General features: G+C 27.8%; 5 protein-coding genes across 5 annotated transcripts; 1 reads left to right on the plus strand and 4 right to left on the minus strand.

The window, feature by feature from the left end:
- Window positions 1–301: 301 nt before the first annotated feature.
- On the plus strand, window positions 302–3,275 carry PGO_142180 (hypothetical protein, conserved; the record flags this gene model as incomplete). The annotated part of the gene is made up of 2 exons (XM_028690212.1): window positions 302–2,234; window positions 2,590–3,275. 2 exons carry the CDS (start codon window positions 302–304, stop codon window positions 3,273–3,275), a joined length of 2,619 nt encoding a protein of 872 aa, XP_028546013.1.
- Window positions 3,276–3,997: 722 nt separating this feature from the next.
- Window positions 3,998–6,301, minus strand: PGO_142190 (hypothetical protein, conserved; the record flags this gene model as incomplete). Its single annotated transcript, XM_028690213.1, has 8 exons — window positions 3,998–4,129; window positions 4,260–4,387; window positions 4,520–4,565; window positions 4,929–4,966; window positions 5,239–5,314; window positions 5,629–5,658; window positions 5,901–5,955; window positions 6,222–6,301. 8 exons carry the CDS (start codon window positions 6,299–6,301, stop codon window positions 3,998–4,000), a joined length of 585 nt encoding a protein of 194 aa, XP_028546014.1.
- A 1,042-nt stretch (window positions 6,302–7,343) lies between these two features.
- Window positions 7,344–8,508, minus strand: PGO_142200 (hypothetical protein, conserved; the record flags this gene model as incomplete). Its single annotated transcript, XM_028690214.1, has 2 exons — window positions 7,344–7,385; window positions 7,786–8,508. The coding sequence occupies 2 exons, from the start codon at window positions 8,506–8,508 to the stop codon at window positions 7,344–7,346; spliced, it is 765 nt and encodes a 254-aa protein (XP_028546015.1).
- Window positions 8,509–10,856: 2,348 nt separating this feature from the next.
- On the minus strand, window positions 10,857–21,560 carry PGO_142210 (hypothetical protein, conserved; the record flags this gene model as incomplete). The annotated part of the gene is made up of 1 exon (XM_028690215.1): window positions 10,857–21,560. The coding sequence occupies one exon, from the start codon at window positions 21,558–21,560 to the stop codon at window positions 10,857–10,859; it is 10,704 nt and encodes a 3,567-aa protein (XP_028546016.1).
- An 812-nt stretch (window positions 21,561–22,372) lies between these two features.
- Window positions 22,373–22,978, minus strand: PGO_142220 (hypothetical protein; the record flags this gene model as incomplete). Its single annotated transcript, XM_028690216.1, has 1 exon — window positions 22,373–22,978. One exon carries the CDS (start codon window positions 22,976–22,978, stop codon window positions 22,373–22,375), a length of 606 nt encoding a protein of 201 aa, XP_028546017.1.
- Between the last annotated feature and the right edge of the window lie 245 nt (window positions 22,979–23,223).

Here is a 23,223-nt window from a genome sequence, read left to right on the forward strand (position 1 = left end):
GTTCGCAACCCCAATTCTTGTAAATTTTTCACGAATTCAGTTCTCCCCTATTTTTTGTAATATCGTGAAATTGGAGGTATATTCATAATATTCACATACATAGATATGTAAATAATAGAGGTAGCATCTCCAACGTTCTATCATACCCTTATCTTGTAAAGATTTTTTTTTTTTTTTTTTTCAATTTTACACAAATTGTTCAAATTTTTACAAAAACATGGATTTGCTTATGGATAGTAAAACTAAAATCCCATTTTTAATGACATGACACACAAGTGGCTTATTTTTATAATTCTCTAAAATGCTAAAAAACGTATTGGGAAAAAGAAAATATTGTAACAGATTTCTGCGACTGAATACAAGAAGTGTTCATAATAGCCATTTAAATAAAACGCTTAAGAACAGATATAATGAAAAGGTGAGAGACAAGTACTTAGATAACATATATAACAATGAAATTAATATTAACAGTATAACTAAAAATGTAAAAAACAAAAAGATTAATTACCTGAGACAATTAATTTATGATGAGGCTGATGGTGATGAATATTTGTTAGATGAAAATATTTTGGAGGAAATAAAAAGAAAAAAATATAAAAGCATTAGACAAGGCAATACCAACAGTAGCAGAATCAGTAGTAAGGAAAGAAATGAAGAAGAGGAAAGGGGAGAAATAGATGCTATACATGAACGAAGCAAGCAAGAAATGAGTGAATCCAAATATAAACAGGCAATTCGAATGTATAATTTGTTAAAGTTAACAGAAAAATCGAATATTTTTGACGAAGATGTTTTCATGAACATAGATAGTAAAATGAACCATGATATTTTTGAGTTCGCTCAGAAAAATATATTACATGATGATAACAAAGAAATGACACACAATGGATCAAATGAAGCGAATAATATTATAAACGGTAAAATTATAGATGATGAAAAGAACACATCGTCTTCTTCTATATGTGGAATCCCCGCTTCTTCTTCACCTGGGGAAAACAAAGCAGACATTTTTTCGAACACCACAGTAGGAAGTGATCCATCCCACAGTGCAGTTAAAATAAACGACAGTAATTTTATGAACATTACGAAAATGAATCTTCCTGTATTTAACCCATCTAGTTTTTGTCTAGCCATAGAAAGTTTAACGAATCATATATGTGATGATTTAATTTATTTATTTGGAGACCTTTTGGAGGAAAAAAATATACCATTGAAGACTGAAAATGATAGATTATATAAATTTATTAACAATTTGTGTGAGTTTTTTTCTTTTGAGAAAAACGAAAGTGATGTAGAGAGATGGATGAAGGATGTATATAAGAAAGTAAAAACGAAATTGCCAAGGACCTTTCGTAATATAAAAGATGAATATGTAGAAAATTGGATTAAAGAACACATAAGAAGAGTCCTAGTTAATCAGAAATGTAATAATCAAATGTTATATAAAGAAAAGTATTATAATTTAGGAAATGATTTTATATATGATAATCTTCCAGTGAATATCAACAATGAGGTAGATGATAAAATAGATTATTCCACTGACAAACTAACGTATTATTTTAAAACAATTATTGAATTTTTCATGGAGAAAAAAATTGATGCTAATTTAGAAGAGCAGTTAAATATGATGTTTTTAAACTTAAAAAAAATAGGACTAAACAACTGGCTGAAAATGGATATAAAAGATTTTGAAAAATATCTTCTAAGAAATAAGAACTGCAACTTTTTAGAAATAAATGAAAATGATAAATATACTTCATACCTAATGTTAAAATGTGCAAGCCGAAACATTACAGACTTTTTTTTTTACGAAGAATTTTCTCCCTTTTATCTTTTTAATGAGAAACCAAAATTTTCTATTGAAGAAAAAATAAACTCCATGCAACCAAATAAACACATATCAGATGATGAATTAAAAAAAATGATTTACTCTGATAATTCTTCTGTAACTATAGTAAATAACAATAATCACGGAGATAGATATCACGATATGGACATAGATTTATTCCTAGAAAAGGAAAAAAAATATAATATGAACAGGTCTTTAATTACATACAGTTTTGATGAAACTACTGATTCTTACAGTTACAAATATAAGCAAATTCCAAACACTATTTATGATCACAATACAAATAAGTATATAAGGGAAAAAGAAACAATTGATCCAATGCTAAAACTGAACGAAATGAGGTCATCCATATTGGAAGTTAAAAGAATGATGAGCATGACCAAAGGTTAGGATCTATATATTCATGCATTTATGGTGCACACGTGGGCAGATACGCATCCTTATACAAGTGCGCGTCTTTATTGGATATTGTTCATTTATTTTGTTTCATTTTGTTATATTTTGTTTTATTTTGTTTTATTTTGTTTCATTTTGTTTTATTCTGTTTTATTCTGTTTTATTTTGTTTTATTTTGTTTTATTTTTTTTATTTTATTATTAATTTTTTTTTTTTATTTTATTATTATTATTTTTTTTTAATATTTTTGTGGCATTTTTACTTCCAATTTAATGTTCCACCACTTGTTTGTTGTATTTCTCATCTAATTACTACCTTCCCATGTACTCCCCACATTTTTACAGATGGACGTGTGTACTACATAAGAATAATCATAATTATTGGAAACGGGAAGGGTGTATACGGCTATGGCGTGGGGTTCGGGAAAAATATTAAGGAAGCAAGAAACAGCGCCCTTTTGAATTCTATTAGTAATATAGATTTTATAGACTATAATTATAAAAATTGCATTTTAAATTTTCCAGTTAGTGGACAAGAATATTCTTCACATGTGAAAATAATTCCTAGACCGCTTGGAAGAGGATTAAAAATCAACAGGAAATATTTACCTTTAGGTTACATATTAGGATTAGATAATGTTAAGATCTCGTTCAGTGGTAGTAACAAATGGATGAGTAGAATAAAAGCTTTGAAGAGATGTTTAAATAAAATTATATCTATTAAAACACTATGCAAAATGACAGGGAAAAAATACGTTTGTCATTTTGCGCCCCACTATTGTACAAGTCATTGGCCAGATTATTGGTTTAAAAACATTTTAAAAGAATATAAATATAAAATTCAAAGAATTCAGAAAAAAAGATCTATAGTATGTCGCAAGAATTTTAGGTCTAATATCTCAAAAATACCAGAAGAGGTTAGACCAGACTTCACTCCCTATGCGTGGAAAACTCCTATTCAGAAATATGTCGAGTCGCACAAATTGAAGAAGTATATCGATAACAACATCTACCATAACAACCTCTTTTAATTCGTTACCTATATGCGTACCACATACATATGGATATTTTTACATATAGACAGGGTTGCGGACACATGCAGGTAGATAGCCACACACACACAAACACAAACACACACGCATGTTTGTGTATGAGTGTATATATGTATGTATGTTTCCATTGCCTTCAAAAGAAAAAGAAAAATATATCTCACTCTGCTAGAATATGGAAACTTAAGCAAAGGTTAAAAATAGATATTACCGTTCACGTATGAATGCCACTATATTTTTTAGTGTATTTTTTTATACCCCAATAGAAAACAACTATCACTTATCATTCATTTTTCCTTTACCATGCCTATTTTTATTCTTCACCTCTTTTATTTTATCAAAAGCATCAACAAGTTTATTATTTATATATAGCCTTTTTTAATAATTTTTTTTTATTTTATTACTTTTTTTTTTTTAGTATAATTTTTTCATAATTTTTATAAACAGAAAATAAATAAAATAAAGTAAAAAATACGCGCATGTACACATGCGTGTAGAAAGTATACTGTATTTATGTTAGGATAACTTTTCTTTTTTCTTTATTATAAATTAATACATTTTTAAAGTGTGATAATAAAAATTTTAAACACTTAATTCAAAAGACAAATAATAACAATGTATAACAAAAAAGGATTCTCATTTGTTGAGTTTTTTTTTTTTTTTTTTTTTTTTTTTTTTCTGTTTATATTTTTCTGATAACCATTTCAATGTTCTTTGTTTATTATTAATTGTTTTTCTTCAAATATTTTTGGGGTACTGATATTCATTAGGACGTAGAATCCGATAAAAAGAAAAAAAAATATTAAGAAAATGACCATTAATTGAGAAAGTGTACTCTAAAAATAAAAAAAAAAAAAATAGTGGAAATGTAAATTTACGAGTAGAAAAATCATGTTTAGTGTGGGATTAGCCAAATATACATATATATGCAATATGATGCATTTCCATTCTTCATTTTATAATTACAGGGCTTGTGTGAAAGACATTTTTATTTTCTTTTGCATCTTCTGGGTTTTCAAAAATGTCCGTTTCTTTACATGTGATAATGTAACTTATATATTTTGGGTGTTTCTTGTAAATAAGTGGTATTATATCTATGAAGAAAAGAGAAATAAATTTCAACACGAATCATATTGTGCTGCATTGAGAGGTGTACATATATATGCTTCTTCCTAATTTGTACATCTTTAACGAACAAATTTTGCTACGTATTCAAATATAATAACCTGCTTGACCGTTAACTGTGTACACGTATATGGAAAAATTGTTTGTCTATAGAAAAAAAAAAAAAAAAAAAAAAAGGAAAAGAACAAATATATACATACAAATAAATAAAACATTTGCAGTTCTTCCTCATTTGTAAAAGAATTTTTATTATAAATGTTTCAATTTATGTATGTATTCTTTTTTGGAAGGTCCCAAATATTCAAACGGGAATAGTACAAAATACACATATAAAAATAAGAAAATCCACACACGTAACGAAAATTATGTGCATGTGTTAATTCTTTCTTCTTAGTCGTTATTATTTCTTCCTTTAAAGAAAAGTATTTGTAAACAAAAAACTGTTGAGTATATAAGTGTGTCTGTGTGTGTGTGTGGGGGTTAGGTCTAATGCATATATCATCAGCTTACATCCTTGGACTTGGAATATTCCACGGTTTCTAACTCATCTGTTAAAAAAACAATTATTGTTAACATTTAATTGTTATGATTTTGTTATTACGATTTTGTTATTGCGATTTTGTTATTGCGATTTTGTTATTGCGATTTTGTTATTGCGATTTTATTATTTCTATTTTATGATTTCTATTTTATTATTTCTATTTTATGATTTCTATTTTATTATTTCTATTTTATTATTTCTATTTTATAATTATTATCACTACTTTAGAATTTATCTCAGAATGCCGGGAGATATATTCTTACATTTTAAGAAGCGTACCTAAATATTTAAGACTTCTTCCCTTTATCAGGTCCTTAATGTAAGAACACGTTCCATTTATGGTTACTTTGGATTTCTGTAAAATGAATCGTTATGCGAAAATTGTAAAACAAAATAGGTGAGCATATGAAAGCAAAGTAGCAAATATCGAGGGTGTGTAAATAAGTACTCATATATATAGGCATACATGTGCATTAACAAATGTACACGTCCATATTCATGGTTATACAAATACACGTCAAAGCACAAAATTTGATCTCTTACATTATAAATTTGTGCGTATGTTCCTATTATATCTACGTTCTGAGTCTGTACAGAAAGGGGATAATGTATGATGTTTAGGTACTGAAAAATTTTTCCTTTTTTTTAAGGCATTGGATTGTTACTTACTTTTGTATCTAAAAATATGTTAAAAACGTTCTGAAATAGAAAAATGGGAATAGAGAGGGGAAAATATATGAGAAGAAGGAATATATCTATATGTGTTGATCTATCTATATATCTATACCTGTATATCTATATATATTTACATATCTACATATATACACATATACATATATACACATATGCATATATACACATATATCACACATATTACATATATGTACACAGGGGAAAATATACACATGCGTGCTAATAATATTTCATATAGTTGTTCCTACTTCTGAAAGGTTTAAGACGGTCTCTTTATCAAAGTTTTGGATATCATCATTTGAACTGTCATGGGGTTAGGTATATCATGTATGTATATGTGTGTATTCCAATTTAAGATTATGTAAATATATCTATTTTTGCACAGTACATAGGAACACACGTGTACACTCGCTTAATTATATGGATTAGCATGTAAGCAAACTCCTCACAAATAATTGTGCCCTCATTGACAGCACTTCTTTTGTGCACTAATAAAAGGCAATGAATATGTTATTCTTCATTGTAATAATAAAAATGAGAGCAGTTTTTATCTTTCATTTTTTACTTACTCCACAATTATGACATCACATTGGATATAATGTAGCAAAGTGCAGAGGAATGAAAAAATTACAAAAAAAAGACTACGCATTTTTTAAGAAATTAAAAGGTATAAACCTATCAGGCGTTTATGAAAAAAATAATGATTTGAGTTGAAACCAGGACATAATTTAAAAGTGTCCAAAGGTACAATTCAAAAAAAAAAAAAGAAAAAAAAGAAAATGCTTATCCCTGAAGAAAGGCTTATTTTACAAACGTTTCGACAAGTCATTCAGTTCTGCGGTTATATGCAAAAATATATATTCTGTGAAAGAATTAGAAAACACAAAAAATTAATCACTTATATTGTATGTAAAAATATATAATGATGTTTGATTTGAAAGTTTTTTCTATTGTTTTTTATGTTATTATTATATATATAAGATCTTTAATTTCTCTGGTTTTCTTTTTATTTTGATGCCTTCTTTTCCCCTCGATTTGGTTTTTAAGATATTCCATGTTTACAAATCCGGGCGTGCATATTCATGTTAGCGTATGTATATGTATGTTTTTGCATGAGTATTGTAATATATGTACGTACGTATGTATTTATTTGTACATATCTATGTTATGAATTTTTTTTTTTTTTTTTTTTTTTCCTCTTTCAATTCTTTTTGTGTGCAAGTTAACATTTGAATAGTAGGGCAACTTTTTCTGCCTTTCGAAATTCTGGGCGAAAGAAAAACATTGAAACATTTTTCACAAGTGTTTCACCATTCAAGGACACTTAAAATTATGTACTTTTCAATGCTGTGCAACATTGGATCAAAAAGATAAAGCAAAAAAAAAAAAAAAAAAAAAAAAAAAAAAAAAATAAGCATATTTTTACATCAATTATAAAATAATGAAAAATGATGCCATTAAAAGTGTTTTGCAACATATAATTATGAATATAAGATGAAAAAAAAAAAAAAAAAGGGGGGAGAACTTACATACAAAAAAAAAATATGTTGTAAAACGTAGGGGTGTTAATCACACAAATATACTTGTGGTACACTGGAAAAAAGTTAATATGTTCTTGCGATGCAGTAACTGGAAAAAAAAAAGAAAAAAAAATTGCACAAATGTGTAAAACCTGAAAGGACAACTAAATTTTATATGCAGTTTTTGAACTCGTTTATTCCCCTTTTAATGACCTGAAAAATAGGAAAAAATGTAGAAAAGAAAAAGTGAAAATTTACCAAGACATTTAATTCATGCGTGTTCATAGGGTACGCAAGATTGGGCAAACATCATTTTTAGTTATCCCTCACAATTTTTCAAAACCCTTGCAAGTAAAAGAGAACAAATAAGCGCAAATGCAAACGTAAACACAAACACATATACAAAGCAGAATTCCAGGTTATCTGCTTAGTGTTGCCAACATAGGGTACTCCGTTTTGAAAATACACGTATGAAATGTGTACAGATGCGCCCAGCAATATGCAAATATGTTGAAACATACAGCGAATGCTAGAACGTCCTAAAATTGCACAAGAATGCACCATAAGAATAATAAAATGAGATCATAACAATATGGCCTGTTCTCATAATTACCGATGAAAGAAGGCAATCAAAATTCTTTGATGGTGTAAACATTTTGTACTCATCCAAATGTATAATATTTTTATTTTCCAAAATTTTCAATTCATTCATAGGATCGCACATGTGTATACGCTCCAATTCCTTTTTATTATGAATATAATGTTTCTTACATTTGTTGTTATTATTTTCTTGATCAATATAATTTAAAATCCTGTGCATTGTTTGACTATCTATATCTTTAATATCAATTATTCCTGTTTTAATAAATGGCTTTAAGATTCTGCTAAATTTTTTAACCCATCCATTACCATCAATTTCACCATTTGCTGTGATTAATAACAAATAACGTTCATTTTCTATTCTTAATTTATCAGGTAAGTAGAAAAAACTCGTTAATACTCGTACTTTTAAGGAACTAGACATATATAAAAATCGTTCAGATATATATTTCATTAATTTGTTATTTAATAATTTCGATGCTTGAGAAGATGACCAATTATTTTTTATACATTCTAAATATTTTATATAGCTATCGCTTATATCATTATTTTCCTGTGCATTTGCAGCTTTTTTCTGTTCATCTATTACATACGTATCATCGTCTTCCTTTTCGCGAACACAATGGTTATCAAAGCAGCCATCAACTTTACCTTCCTTCCTATCGCTTGTATCATTTGTTTTCTCATCACGTTCCTTACCTTCGTTTATAGAATGCAACATACCACCTTCTCTCATTTATAGTATTGAAGTTTGAGCATAATGAACATGTACATGCATTCACACATGTATATATGTATATATATGTACGTTTTTACGCTGACAAATATATTTGTATAGAAATCTATGCGGAAATATTCACTTATAAATATGCACAATTTGCATAAGGTTGGATAACTCTAATTTCTCATTTCTAAATTAATTCGCCTTTGAAAAGTTAGGTGTGTTATTATGTACACTTCAAAAAAGAAAAAAAAAAAAAAAATTTATTCCTTTTTTTTCCCAGCATGAGTTAAATCACATACCTTTAATTACTTTTTCTTACATTTTATTTTTTCTTTTGAAATGTTTTTTGAATTTATATCCTTGCATTGCTTTTTTGTTCAACTACATGTAATTTTTAATATTATTACCTAACTGAATATTTTTAGAAAGTGTAATAGATTTAGCCAGAGTTAATACATAAATAAAAAGTTTTTATGCAAGGAAAAAAAAGAAAAAAAAAAATTATAACATATGTAGCTAATAGCATAACACAATAAAATAGAATTCAATTGTTTATAATTCAAAGAAAATAGTTTTATATATTTTTATTTCATAAAACATAATTTAAAAAAAAAATTCACAAGACGAAAGATTTTAAGAAAATAATGCTTCAAATGGATGAATAAAATAATGTATAAAAGATTATAAAATGATTATCACATGAGAATGAGTAACGCCTTAAAACCTAATTTGTTTTATTATATTGCATAATTTATCAAACCAAGACATGCCATACATTGGATATTCTATGAAAGCGTTACATATATATAAATCCTGTTCTTTCATTGTAAACAAAAAGGACTCCCTTCATGTTCTTTTAAATAAATACATACACATGTATATACGGTCTTTACGTGCACATAGGGGTAGAAATAAAAAGGAATATAATCTCATTTTTATCAGCAATTTCGGCATTTTAGATATTTATTGGTTCGTCTTTGTTAAGGGCACTTTTCATAACATCGTATTTTTTAGGATAACTTTTTTAAGTCAATTTCCCAGGTTATTTTCTTCCTTTTAACCATATTTAACATTTCCTTGGTTTTTTATAATTCTATGAACTTGGGTAGAAATATTAGCGTCTTACCATGTAAATGCGTAAAAAGTCCAATGAATAAAAAATGAGGAACTTTTTTTTATTCTAATTTCAGTAATGTGTGCATAACTGTGTTGAAGGTGTGGTATGTTTTGCAATCGTTTTAAAAATGAAAGATACACCTCGATTAGGATAAAAATACATTTTTGCGCAAAAATTAATAAAAAGAAACATTTGAATTAGAAGTGTCCAATATAAAAAAACAGAAAAAATTAAAAATAAATATGTAACTATTGTTATGGGTGTAGATACTATTAGTCTTACTATTATTAATAGGTTAAAACATTATTAAATTAATACGTGATGACATTAATACGTGATTACATTAATACGGGATTAGATTAATACGGGATTAGATTAATACGGGATTAGATTAATACGTGATGACATTAATACGTGATTATATTAATACGTGATTATATTAATACGTGATTATATTAATATGTGACTACATAAATAGGTAATTACATATATATACAATTACATATATAGGCAATTACATAAATAGGCAATTACATTAATACGTGACTACATAAATAGGTAATTACATATATATACAATTACATATATAGGCAATTACATAAATAGGCAATTACATTAATACGTGATTATATTAATACATTACTACATAAATACATAATTATAATTTTAACAAACATGAAAAAAAAATTAAAGAAGAAACATTATTAAATGGGAAAAAATTTTTTTTTTTTTTCAACTTGAATTATTCTATAACTACATACATATGTAGTGCTATAAATGCGATTCATAAAGAATTAAAGCTTTTAAAACTATTAATACGTTTAATATTTATACAAATATATGTACGTAAGTTAAAATAAAAACAATATATGAATGAAAAGTCACTTCCCCGTCGTTGGAACTCCTTGAGAAAATTTAGTCAAACAAATTTGTAAAAAAAAAAAAAAATTTACTTCTTCACTCCTTCCCTATTCACTTCTTCACTCCTTCCCTATTCACTTCTTCACTCTTCATTTCTTCACTCTTCATTTCTTCACTCTTCATTTCTTCACTCTTCACTTTTTCATTTTTCATTTTTCACTTCTTCACTTCTTAACTCTTCACATACTTTCCAATTTTTTCCTTAATATAACTTATTACTATTGTGCGCAAAAAAAAAAAAAAAAAATAAGTATGTCCCATTTTTTCACCACCCTCCCCATAGGTAAAAGAGAGAAAAAGACACATTATATTATCCATTTAATCAGATATGAATTATATTGTAGCACGAATTGTTGTTACACTCGGAATTAATATAATTCTCGTAATCATCCTCCTGATAATTACCATCGCTACTATTATTATTATTTGCGTTATTTTCTCTATAGTTTCCTTTTTTATATGTCAATTCATTATTTGTAATATTTTTCTCATGGATAAAATTGGTTGGATCGGTAAGGTAATTATTATTTTCATTCAAATAAAAAATTTCGGATTCTATTAGAGGTGTTTGGTTATTCGCGTAGTTATCGCTAGCAGAAGCGTACTTATTTGCATCTTGGACAAAAATATTGTTTAGGCAATTATTTTTCATCTGCATATGCATCGAGATATTATTAACATAGTATTCACAGTACTGATTGTACATATAACTGGTTTCTTCTATATTTTCAATAATTGGAGCATTATTATTATAGCATTCAATGGATGCGCTATTTTCATTACTATTGTTTCTAATGGTGTTCCTTACCCCGTTCATTGTGACACTTATTGCATCGTTTGCATCATCAATATTGCTTGAAATACTTGAGTAGATCGTGTTTCTCGTATTTCGTGAATTTATACCATTGGGCAAAATTTTGTTTTCTAATTTTAACTGGTTGTTGTATATGTTTTCACTGTGATAATCCTTCATGCCTTTTTTTTGGGAATCATAATTTTCATATTTCTTTAATTCATTGTTATTTAAAACAAAATCCTCATGAACATTCAATTTATGCATGGAAGAGTTATTACTACTATCCAGACTACTGGGTGATATAATTTTACAATCCATGTTCGAATTTATATATTCGTTGCAGTTTGTACATACAGTTATAAAATCATTAATTTTGTATTTTTTTTCATGCGTACATACTTTTTCTTCACTATCTGAATTAAAATTGTAAACACAATACATTTCTTCACTCATATTATTTTTGTCTGGACTAATATCATTCATCTGTGGCTTATATGATGGGGTGGACATTTCTTCTTCTCCTTTCATTTTTTCATTCATTTTTTCCATGTTTAAAATATTTTCATATATATTATAATCATTGAAAAACATATTTTTAGGAGGAGTAGAATTCTCATCCTGGTTGGCTAATAATTGTAGTAACAATTCCTTATAGTCATTCTTATTTTCTATTTTGTCATCTTTTAAATAATTGTTTAATTCTTCTAAGGTTAATACGGTATTATTATTGTATTCTTGTTGTTTCTCACTTGAAATATCATCATCTTTATTTACGAAATTACAAAAATTGTTGGATAAATTTTTTAAATAATTATAAAAATTTTCTTTCTGAACATCAGATGGTTTATATGATAAAACATTCAAAAGAACAGTTTTAAATTCATTGCTAAAATAATTGTAGTTTTCGTTCAAATTGCACACATTTATCAGGTTATCATTTTTTTGATCGTTCATATCTTCAACTATATTATCGCCGTGATTATTGCTACTGCTTATATTGTTGTTATTTCCGTTACCATTTATACTACTGTTTTCGCTGTCATTGCATTGGTTGTCAGTGTTTGCGTCATTTTCATATATCCTATTTTCAAATCCATGGTGATCCATAGATTCCACAATATTGTTGCATATACTATTATTAACATTATTATTTAACATTTCACAATTTGTTAAACTTTTCACATTTATATTTTCGTCTACATTTAAATCCATTTCTATGTTGTACTTACCTTTTGTTCTCATCAACTCGCTCGAATATTTAATGTTGCTACTTAGGTAATCATTTATACACATATCGGGAATTGTATTTTTTCTAGCTATATTTTTGTTCGTCGTAATATTATTCATCATATTTTGATTTATTGTTTTTTTATTCACAGTATCATCAACAACATAATGTCCATTATTTCTCTCTTCCAAATTAATGTTAAACTTATTAGTACCTATATTTCGACTATTTATTATATTCATATTTTTTGTTCTAATTTCGTTTTTGTTATCCTTAGTTTCTTCTATTTCAACATGTTCATTCTTCTTATTGACAATGGTGCTTTCTCTTGAACCAATTTCAGCACACCCGATTTTATTAAATGCGTGTTCAAGCATAGTTTGATAAAACTCATTATTCTGTTGTAACCCACATTCATAAATATTATTTTGATATAAATCATTCAGATAGGCTTCATTTGTGAAGATTTTGTTTTCGTAATTTTCATACGAGCACAGGTTGCTATCATTTTGCATTTCGCTTTGATTCATATTTCCTCGTTCAAATTCATTCGAATTATGTCCGTTATGATCAAACGCATTTTCACTCAAATGACTTGCATAATTTCCAATATGGTTCATAGTATTATTATCCACTTTTCCATTTTCTACAAGATTCTTATTAATGAATTTTCCCATAAGCGTTTCAATTAATAGATCTTCATCAATATTTTCCAAAAGGGCATTTATATCATTTTCATTTATATTAAAATTTAATTTTTTCATGTTTTCTACAATGAATTCTTTTTTATCAAAATCTATATCTACTGGTAATATTTCTGCACTGTCTTTATTATCCACATATTTCTTATCCATCATTGCATTTATTGGTGCAATAATATTATAATTTACTGAGTATTCCTTATTAGGATGATCATACCGATTGTTCGATGGGTTGTAATTATACAATTCTGTGCTTATGTCTTCGTTGAAATTGCTACTACCTTTGTTACCACCTCTGGTACTAGTGCTTGGATTGTTTGAGGAACTGCACAACAGATTGTTAGTGTAACCACTGCTGGAACAACTATGGGGACTACTACTTTTATTATTACTATTATTTCTGTTGTCATTGCTATTTTCGTTAAAGCAAGATACGGTGGATTGATTAAAATGACTTTTTTCATAAGATTCTCCATAGTAATTTTTAACATAGTGAAATGAATTGTCATGATATATTTTGCTACTGTTACTACATGAATTATTCTCATCATTGGTATATTTTACATCATGAAAATCTAGTATCTCAGGGTTATTAATACTATCACATTCTGCTAATTTTTCCTTCTTTGGTTTATAATTATCCGGATGATTGATTATATTATCAGTTGGTACATTAGCATTTTTATTAATCACATTTTCTATCAGTAACTTATCATTGGCTTGATGAATTTGATATAATTGTCTACTCGTGGAACCTTCATCTAACATTAAAGTACATGTATCTGTAGTGCTTTCCGTTGTTGCAATAGTTGTTGCAGCTGCTACTGTAGTGGCAACTGAAGCAATAGACGTGGCAGCTGTCATTGTAGCATCAATGGAAATGTTTTCTGTATTATTAAGTTCTTCTACCAAAGTTAACTTTTTCTTCTTCTTAACGCTTTTATTAAGTGGCGGTCTTCCTGGTTTTTTCTTCTGAGTTTTATTATTAAGTGTTTCATTGGCATTTGTATCTTCATAATCAGGGATTTGAGGAGATTCCATGTATCTTTTAGTATTCTCTTGTTCACAATCGTTTGCAACATAATTATCTCCTAATTCTTTGCTATTTATTTGTTGATTTTTGATATTATTATATAGATTGGATGTGCTATCATCAACTTCTCCATTGTTAATATAGCAGTCTTTATTCTTAATAGAATTACTGTAATGTCCTCTTTTCTTATGATTCGCGTGCGTTTTCACGTTTCTACTTTTTTTACTCCTTGTGCTGTTATTGTTTTTATTTCCTTCGTTATCCACTGTGCATATAATGTCACTCTCAATATTTCCCCTTTGATCGTTAGTACCATAATCTTTACTTAAAATAATTCCTTCATATGGAATTTCTTGTCCTATTTCCATATTACTTTCTACTTCTAATAGGAATATTGCATCGTTTGGACATCCATCAACATTAGTCCTTGCGTTCTTAATTATGTAATTTTCATCTCTAATTAATAAATGTTCATTTTGATTAGTAATCAACAAAGAATCAGAGTTAGTTAATTTGCTAATTGCATTATTATCATCACTTTCTAAACAACGTTTTATCGTGTCTGGGTTACAAAATTCACTCGTAATTGTATCATTGGGATTAACTGCTATATCATCAGGTGAGAAGGTTGGAAAAATTTCATTTCTGATAAATGATAAACCATCTAGAAAATTATTATCTGATAATTCATCTTCATCCGATTTATTTTTCTTACGTGAATGAATATTATATTTCCTTTGTATAAGGCCTGGGTTTTTTACTAATTTCAGACATAATAATTTTTTGGACCATTCACTTCTAACCCATTTATTTCCTTCTTTGATTAGGGTTTTCCAACCACATTCACATTTCATTTTAACCTTAGTTCCATCATTATTTAGCCATTGACTCATATACATTTTCTGCTGGCATGAATTACAAATTATTAGCGGAACTGGTTTTTTCCATCTGGGACTTCTAACCCAATTGTTATTTTTTTTCAGAAAATTTTTAAAGCCACATTTACATAATAATTTTACTTTAGATCCAATGTCATCAAGCCATGTATGTACCCACATTTTAGAATTACAATCATCACATAATATTTGAGGAGCTTTTCTTTGTTTGATATTTCCTCTTCTAGACCAAAAGAAATTTGTTCGATCGTAGTTTCTACTTCCACATTGACATATCATAATAATTTTAGTTTTATCCTTGTCTAGAAATCTATTAGTTGCTAATAATTCTTTACATTTTGTGCAAAATATATAAGGTGCTTTGGGTTTTCTTTCGTCTTTTTCATCATAGTAGCAATTAATAATTTGTTTCCATTCATTATCTTCTTTTATATATTTATAATAACCACAAAGGCAATAAAATGTAATTTTGTAATACTTTTCTACTATTGCATTTTTTTTTACTAATTCTTTGTACAATCCGATTTCAAAATATTTTTCACTCTTCATTTTTTCAAAAACATACGTATCATCTTCCATTTTTTGATTCATATCACTAATATCTTTTTTTCCTTCTACTGTTTCATCCCTTTTAATATTACATTTTTTTACTGCGTTCTTTTGTGTCGTTATTGATGTGGCACCAACTGGTTTTTCCGTTTCCTCATTATTTTCATTTAATTTGTCGCTAAAATTGGAATGGTTATCCACATGGGCACTGATGTCCTGATTATTAGTCTCGGAATTATCCTGCTTATTCGCTGGTACATTATTGTCATTATTGTCATTGTTGTCATTATTGTCATTATTGTCATTATTGTCATTATTCTCATTATTCTCATTATTGTCATTATTCTCATTACTCCCATGGACAGTTTGTGTACCACTTTTAAGATTATCCTGATTGGATTTCTCCCCATCTTCAATTGTGCTATGTGTGAATTCATGTCTCCTACTAATCTGTACTTTATACGCATACAAGCAATTGGAACATATCAAATTTTTCTTTTTTTTTTTAAAAAGGGCTTTTAAATTATCACCAAATGATTCATCTTCAATCGAAGGCAAAATAGTATCATTAATGGATGTTAAAGTATCGATACCATTGTATATTTCCTTATTTCTTTTGTAGTAATCTTCGAGGCAAATTTTTGCTCGTATTTTTTTTTCTAATGCTGTTTCATTTTTTTTTTTGGGGGCTCTGAATAAATTTACACTTCTTTTAGGTATTTTTTTCGATTTAAAATTTGTTTCAATGTCTAACTTTACATTTTGTTCTACAGTAGCATGATTTATATCAGCCGATGCACATGAGGTTGTGTTTACATCTACATGTGTTTCTTCCAGTTTGATATTTATACCATTTTTAACTATCTCCCCATTTGGATGTTCTAACACTATAAATTGCTCTTCATTTGATAAATTATCTTTTACAACCCTATTAAATATCTCGTTTTTACACATCATCATCATATTTGAATGGAAATTATTCTCATCTACACACTCATCTAATCCTTCTTGCTTGATAGAAATAATTCCCTGCTTTGCATGGCATTTTTTCTTAGTGTTACTCTTCATTTGTCCTGATTGTTCATTTAATGGCATATTTTCTGGATCCGTAATTCCCATGCAAACGTCAGTTTCCAAATTTTCCCTATTCTTTTGGGAAGTATTATTTTTACTTTTAAGTTTATAAAATTTTCTTTTCTTAGTAATTTCGTTTATTTTTTCACCATCCTGTGGGTTGTTATCTTCTTGCGTGTCTTTCTTATTATTTCCTTTTCTCCTCATGTATTTCTTTTTTCCTGTACATTCATCATTATTACCATTAATATGCTTGCTGCTCACGTTATTTCCTAAGATAGCTGTCTCATTAGTTCCTGCATTACTTCCAATAATGTTATTTGTTGTGGCGAGGTCCCCTTGAACATTTATTTTTGTGCCATCTTCACACACCCCTCTTAATTCATCCCTTACACAATTTCCGTATGAGGAAAAAGGGTCTTGAATTTCGTTATTCTTTGGGGCGTAATACACATGGGAAATATTATCACTTTCCTTTTTTATGCAACAGCTTAATGTTTCCATATTATTGCTGCTTCTCATAGTGCCACGGTTGGAGTTGCCACTTCTCTTATCAATATCATTTTTCTTATTCCTGTCATTATTCAACTGATCAAAAGTAAATTCACTCTTCTTACATAACTCATTCACATTTGCAGAAAATTCATCATTGCAATTTAGAGCATCATGTATATTGCTATGATTCTTCGATTTATCAATTTCAGTATGTGCTTTTTCTTGCATTATTTTAAAGGAAGTATCAAAATTTCTGTTATCTGTGTACGAGTTAATATCGCTTAAAGCATTCATAATGTAATTTTCGCCCTCAGTATTTTGATTTGGGAAATTGCTACTATTTCTACAATTGTAACCCACGAAAGGATTGCTATGATTATTATTACTGTTACTCCTATCATTGTTAAGAGTATTTTCATTGTTACTATTTGGAAAATGTATAAGTTCGTTTATTCGCAATTTTTTATTCCTCCTACGAACAGAACTTTTCGATTTCTCTTTCGTGTAGTCACGTGCCATGTTTAATGTTATTGGGCCCTTCTCCTTGGTCTGATCATTTGTAATTTTCTCGCTGTTCAGATTGTCTCTAATCAAGGATTCTGCATTTTTACAATTTCCTGTATGCGTTTCAGATATTGTTTCGTTTTCATTGATTCTGCTTTCACTGGTTCTTCCTTCATCCGTACCATTTTCGGTTGTTCTATTTTCATTGGTTCTATTTTCATTGGTTCTATTTTCATTGGTTCTATCTTCATTGGTTCTGTTTTCAAAGGTTCTACTTTCATTGGTATCATCTCTGTACATACTACTCATCCCAGTGGCAATGTTATTATTTTGTTCACCATCCTTTAAAACAGGAGTAAGTTTTATTTCCTTATTTTGGCTAGTAGATATTCCGCTTACACTTTTATTGCATCTAAACTTACGAATGGCCTGTTTCTTGGTAGCTACTATTCCTTCTGTGTAGTTATTTGAACGTATGGGTTCATTATTATCGTTAAAAACTGGTTCCCAATTTTTAAACTCTTTGTGTGTTGTTTGGTCTTGTGTTATTAATAATTTCCCACTATTGTGTTCTTTACATTGCTCTGGCTTCTCATTTTCTTCGTTTTCTGCCTTTTTAATCTTTCTCTTTCGTTTCAATGGTTTTTTCATTTTCATCATCATCATATTATTATTATTATTTTTTTCCAAAAATAAAAGACTTTTGTATAATTCGTTATTCTCATTTATGGAAGCAAAATTAGAATTAATGTTTAAAATGAGTTTATTTAAATCGTCTTCATTTAAGGTTACTTCTCCTATTTTGATATTACTTCCATCTATCTTTACATTGTTTATGTCAAAATTGTTTTCTAAATTTACATTTTTCGTATAATCATTCTTTTCATTGTTCTTATCACTCGAAATTGAACTGATCCTTAAAGTATTAATTTTCACGGAGGTATGGACTTTTTCTGTGGTTCTTTTATTTCTACGTTTTCCTTTATTGGATGACTTTTTCTCTATATTATTCGTGTTATAACTACCCGCCGGATTAGATTGTCCTCCAGTAGTACCGTTCATATTAATAGGTTCTATCATGGGAATATATGAATTTATATTTTTTATATCCTCATTGTGCATGCATTTTTTACTATAATAATTAGATGATTCATTAAATACATTGCTACTGCATGTACTATTATCCATATTATTATTTTCTACATAATTAAAATTAACTGCATGTATGGGTGTATTACTGTGTTTTCCTCCCAAAACATTTGTATTAGATAAATTATTATTATCATTGTTATTTTGTATTGGAAAAATAGAATTATTCCTTTCAACTTCATTTTTTATAAATATATTTTTATAATTTGTATTTTCATTTATTCCCCCTTTTTCCTTTATAGTATTGTTACAATTTGCTAAAATGAGCATGTTCTTATCATTCGAAGATCTTTTTAAAATTGATTTTTTTTCTTGTATGTTCATAAAATTTCTATAATCCTTTCGAATGTGCTTATTATTTAATTCAGAAACATGGAAATTTTGTGTTTCATTTGGATAATTAATATCTTTTATATTTTCATAGCTAACTTTTTCTTTGTAAGTAACTCCACTATTATTTATACCCTCTTTAGTAAAGGAGTTCTTCGATGATTCCTTTTGTATCCCCAAGAACATATCTTCTTTACACATTTTGTTTTCTATCCTATTGATATAGGAAACTTCCTTATAACCTGCGTAATTGTTTTGTAGATTCATGCTGTTCTCATTGCTTAAATTACTTATGTTGTTTAAGTTCATCATATTGCTTAAAGAATTTATACTACTTACAGTGCTTATGTTATTCAGTGTGTCATTCGTGCTTATGCCACTTAGGCTTCCACCACCATTATCATTATCATTAACACTGACATTAACATTGCCATTAACATTACCATTAACATTACCATTAACATTACCATTAACATTAACATTACCATTACCATTATCATTAACATTATCATTAACATTATCATTATCATTAACAACATTAATCCCATTCATATTATTACTTAATGCGTTTGTACTATGCTCATTATGCACTCTGTTTACCACATTGACAATATTTCCACTGTTAGTGTCTAGCAAAAGATTCTGGTTTGTAACAGTTGTATGACCATTCAAAAGTATGAATTCCTCATTGACTCCGTTATAAAGAGATGTTGTGTTGTAGTAATCCATATCCACACAATTAGTGTTATTTAGAATTTTACTGTCTACATGTCTTTCCAAAAAATTAACGTAGCTTGATTTTTCCATATCCGTAAAATTATTTATCTCTTTAACATTTTTATTTTCAATTATTTTGTTTATCCCATTGTATCTACCATAATTTTTTACATTATCAAGGTCGTCCCCATCGTATATATCCTTTATATTTGCTATCCTTTCATAATTCATGGTACCAATATCTAAATTCAAATCAATGTTACTATTATTCATGTTATCTAAATGTTTGTTATTGAATGTGTCCCTTAAGATCTTCATGGTTGAAACATAACTATTCATTTTATTTTCACTCAGGTCGTTCATGTCATAATCGTAAATATTTTTAATTCTCGATAACCCATTTTCATTAAACGATTTATCATACGTATATTTTTGGATAACTAAATTATTCATTCCATTCTGCATATCACTTAAATTCATTAGCAAATTCTTATTATCAGCATATTCAATTTGTCTCACATTTGTGCTACTTACACTTTTTGCATTATTTAAGCTATTCATATTTGCAGTTTTGTAAGCATCCAATTCACTATCCTGTGTCTTTTGTGTACTTCTCCCTATTAAAACATTTTCAACAGGTTGAACCCTCTCAACTACCACAATATTTCTACCTTTGCTATTCGTGCTGTTAGTACTATTCGTTTGTGCTTGAGCATTATAATTCTCTTGATATGCTGACATGGTTGCTATTTTTTCCATGTGCTCTTGGAGAACATCAAAATTTATTTTCCCCATATTATCATACATATCATATAACGCACGATTCTGATTACTTGTATAGAGATATTTGTTCTTCTCTTCTATTTCTTTTGACACAGCATAATTTGCCGAGTCCCTTTTATTTTTCTGATCCATGTAGTCACATGTGGGTATGGTATTATTACTTAGTTCTGGATTGAGTATATTACTATGCGATAAATCTACATCGCCTTTATAATTCCATTGCATTGATACCATACCATTTGAGTTATATTCTTTTTGGAATTGCATAGGATCAAATGAATTATGAAAAATTGATATATTTCCATTAGAACTTTTTTCGGAAATTTCGTTATTACTATATATATCCCCTGAATCTGCGTTTGTCTCATGTGACATATAATTACCTAGGATTTCCTCTGGACTGTCGTTTTTTCTACCTTTGCTCTTGACATTTTTTCTGTTATTGGTGTTACTATTGCTACCTCCATTGATGCTTCTCTTATCACTACTATTGTTACTATTATTGTTATTACTATTGTTATTACTATTGTTCTTACTAGTGCTCTTACTAGTGCTCTTACTAGTGCTATTACTAGTGCTACTATTATTGTTACTATTATTGTTACTACTACTGTTATTACTAGTGCTATTACTACTACTGTTTCTACTGTTATTAAGGTTAGTGTTTCTTTTCTTGGCAATGCTACTTCTTTGGGCGCTTATAATTGATGCTTCGAAATTTTTCTCATATACGGAATATATATTGTTAGGCTGTTTTTGCTCTACATCCATAGTTTTACTTATTTTATTGGTTCTAATTTTATTTTCTACCACTTTTCTTACTTCTATGTGTTGATGATAACAAAGATGTAAAAAAAATATTTAGGGCTAGGGGGTGGTGGTGGTGGTGACAACTTCTAATTTGTTGTACCTATTATTAAATATTTTGTACTTTTCTTTGCTATACTTCCTTCTTTTCCTTTGATTGGCTTGTTAAAATTATTTTTATTTTTCTATTTTTTTATTTTATTTATTTTTTTTATACTTTAAAACGATATATTTTTTTTTTTTTTTTTTTCCTTTTCCAGTGTGGAGTTCAATATTTTCCCTCCCCATACTTTTTTGGAAAAATTATGCAATTTCAAACTACCACATTTCAAATGTAAAATTTATCATAAAACACAAACATTTAATGCATTATCACATCTATGCAATAATTCAAATTATATAAAATGGAAGTTTGAATGAAATTTATTAATATAAGGAAAAAGTTTTCAAATTCAATTGAAGAAAAAAAAAATCTTTAAAAAAGGAAAGAAAAATGTGTTTCATCTGTTTTGTCACTTATATATATACAAAATGAAGTATTGCACATTATATCTTAATTCAAAAATAGAAAAATAATTATTTTCTGTTTTTTTTTTTTTTTTTTTTTTTTTTTAATTTATAAGATGAATAAGCATAAAAAATTGTAAAAACAGTTGCATAGAACTGTTATACTATTTTTGTAAGACTAAATGTAGGTCATTTATAAAACAATGCTAATAAATGTGAAATACAAGGGATGTGTGCTTGTGGTACATTGGGCGGTATATATAATGTGTTTATAAAGTTACAAAAGGTTTTATATATATATATATATATATATATATATATATATATATATTTATACATACATATACGGCTTGTGTAAACAAAAATTTAGTGCCATGAAATAATAATGTGTAGTACACATGAAATAAATGATTAGAAATCCATGTACTGAGGATCAAAATTTTATATGTATACCTAGGCGTATACTTCAAAATGGGTACTTTGGCTAAAATGAATATATTAATAACAATGTACTTAAATATATATGCATATATGCACGTCATGAATATGTGTGATGTATATGTTCGCTGTATATGTTCGGTGTATATGTTCGGTGTATATGTGTGATGGATGCATATATGACTCTGAAACATGTATGCATGTGAAGCATATATGCCTGTGAAGCATGTGTGGCTGTGAAACATGTATGCCTGTAAAACATGTATCAAAATTAAAGATCTATTAAAGCAACTCTGTATCGACGTAAATTTGAATGAATACGTGAATGTTATTAGGCAAAAATATCCTGTATGATATGGATGAAAGCATATTTTTACAAATGTAGAGATGAATATACTTATACAATTACTCACAAAACAACGAAAATGAAAACACATATAATTAGTAGTTTTATTTATCGATCTACATCCAAAGCTGCAAATGTATATTTAAAATATTTGTAAAAGAAGCAAAAAGTATTTAAATGTGAATTAAAAAGAAGTTGTGATTAATAATACCATAATATATCTCTGTGCATATATATATATATATACATACATACATGTACATAATTATGTATAGAAACTCATACATATTTGCAGTACTTGTGCCATACGTACAATTGTGACATATTTATGACGAA

The sequence above is a fragment of the Plasmodium gonderi genome (assembly GCF_002157705.1).
Source record: "Plasmodium gonderi DNA, contig: Chr14, whole genome shotgun sequence".
Classification (NCBI taxonomy): Eukaryota; Apicomplexa; class Aconoidasida; order Haemosporida; family Plasmodiidae; genus Plasmodium; species Plasmodium gonderi.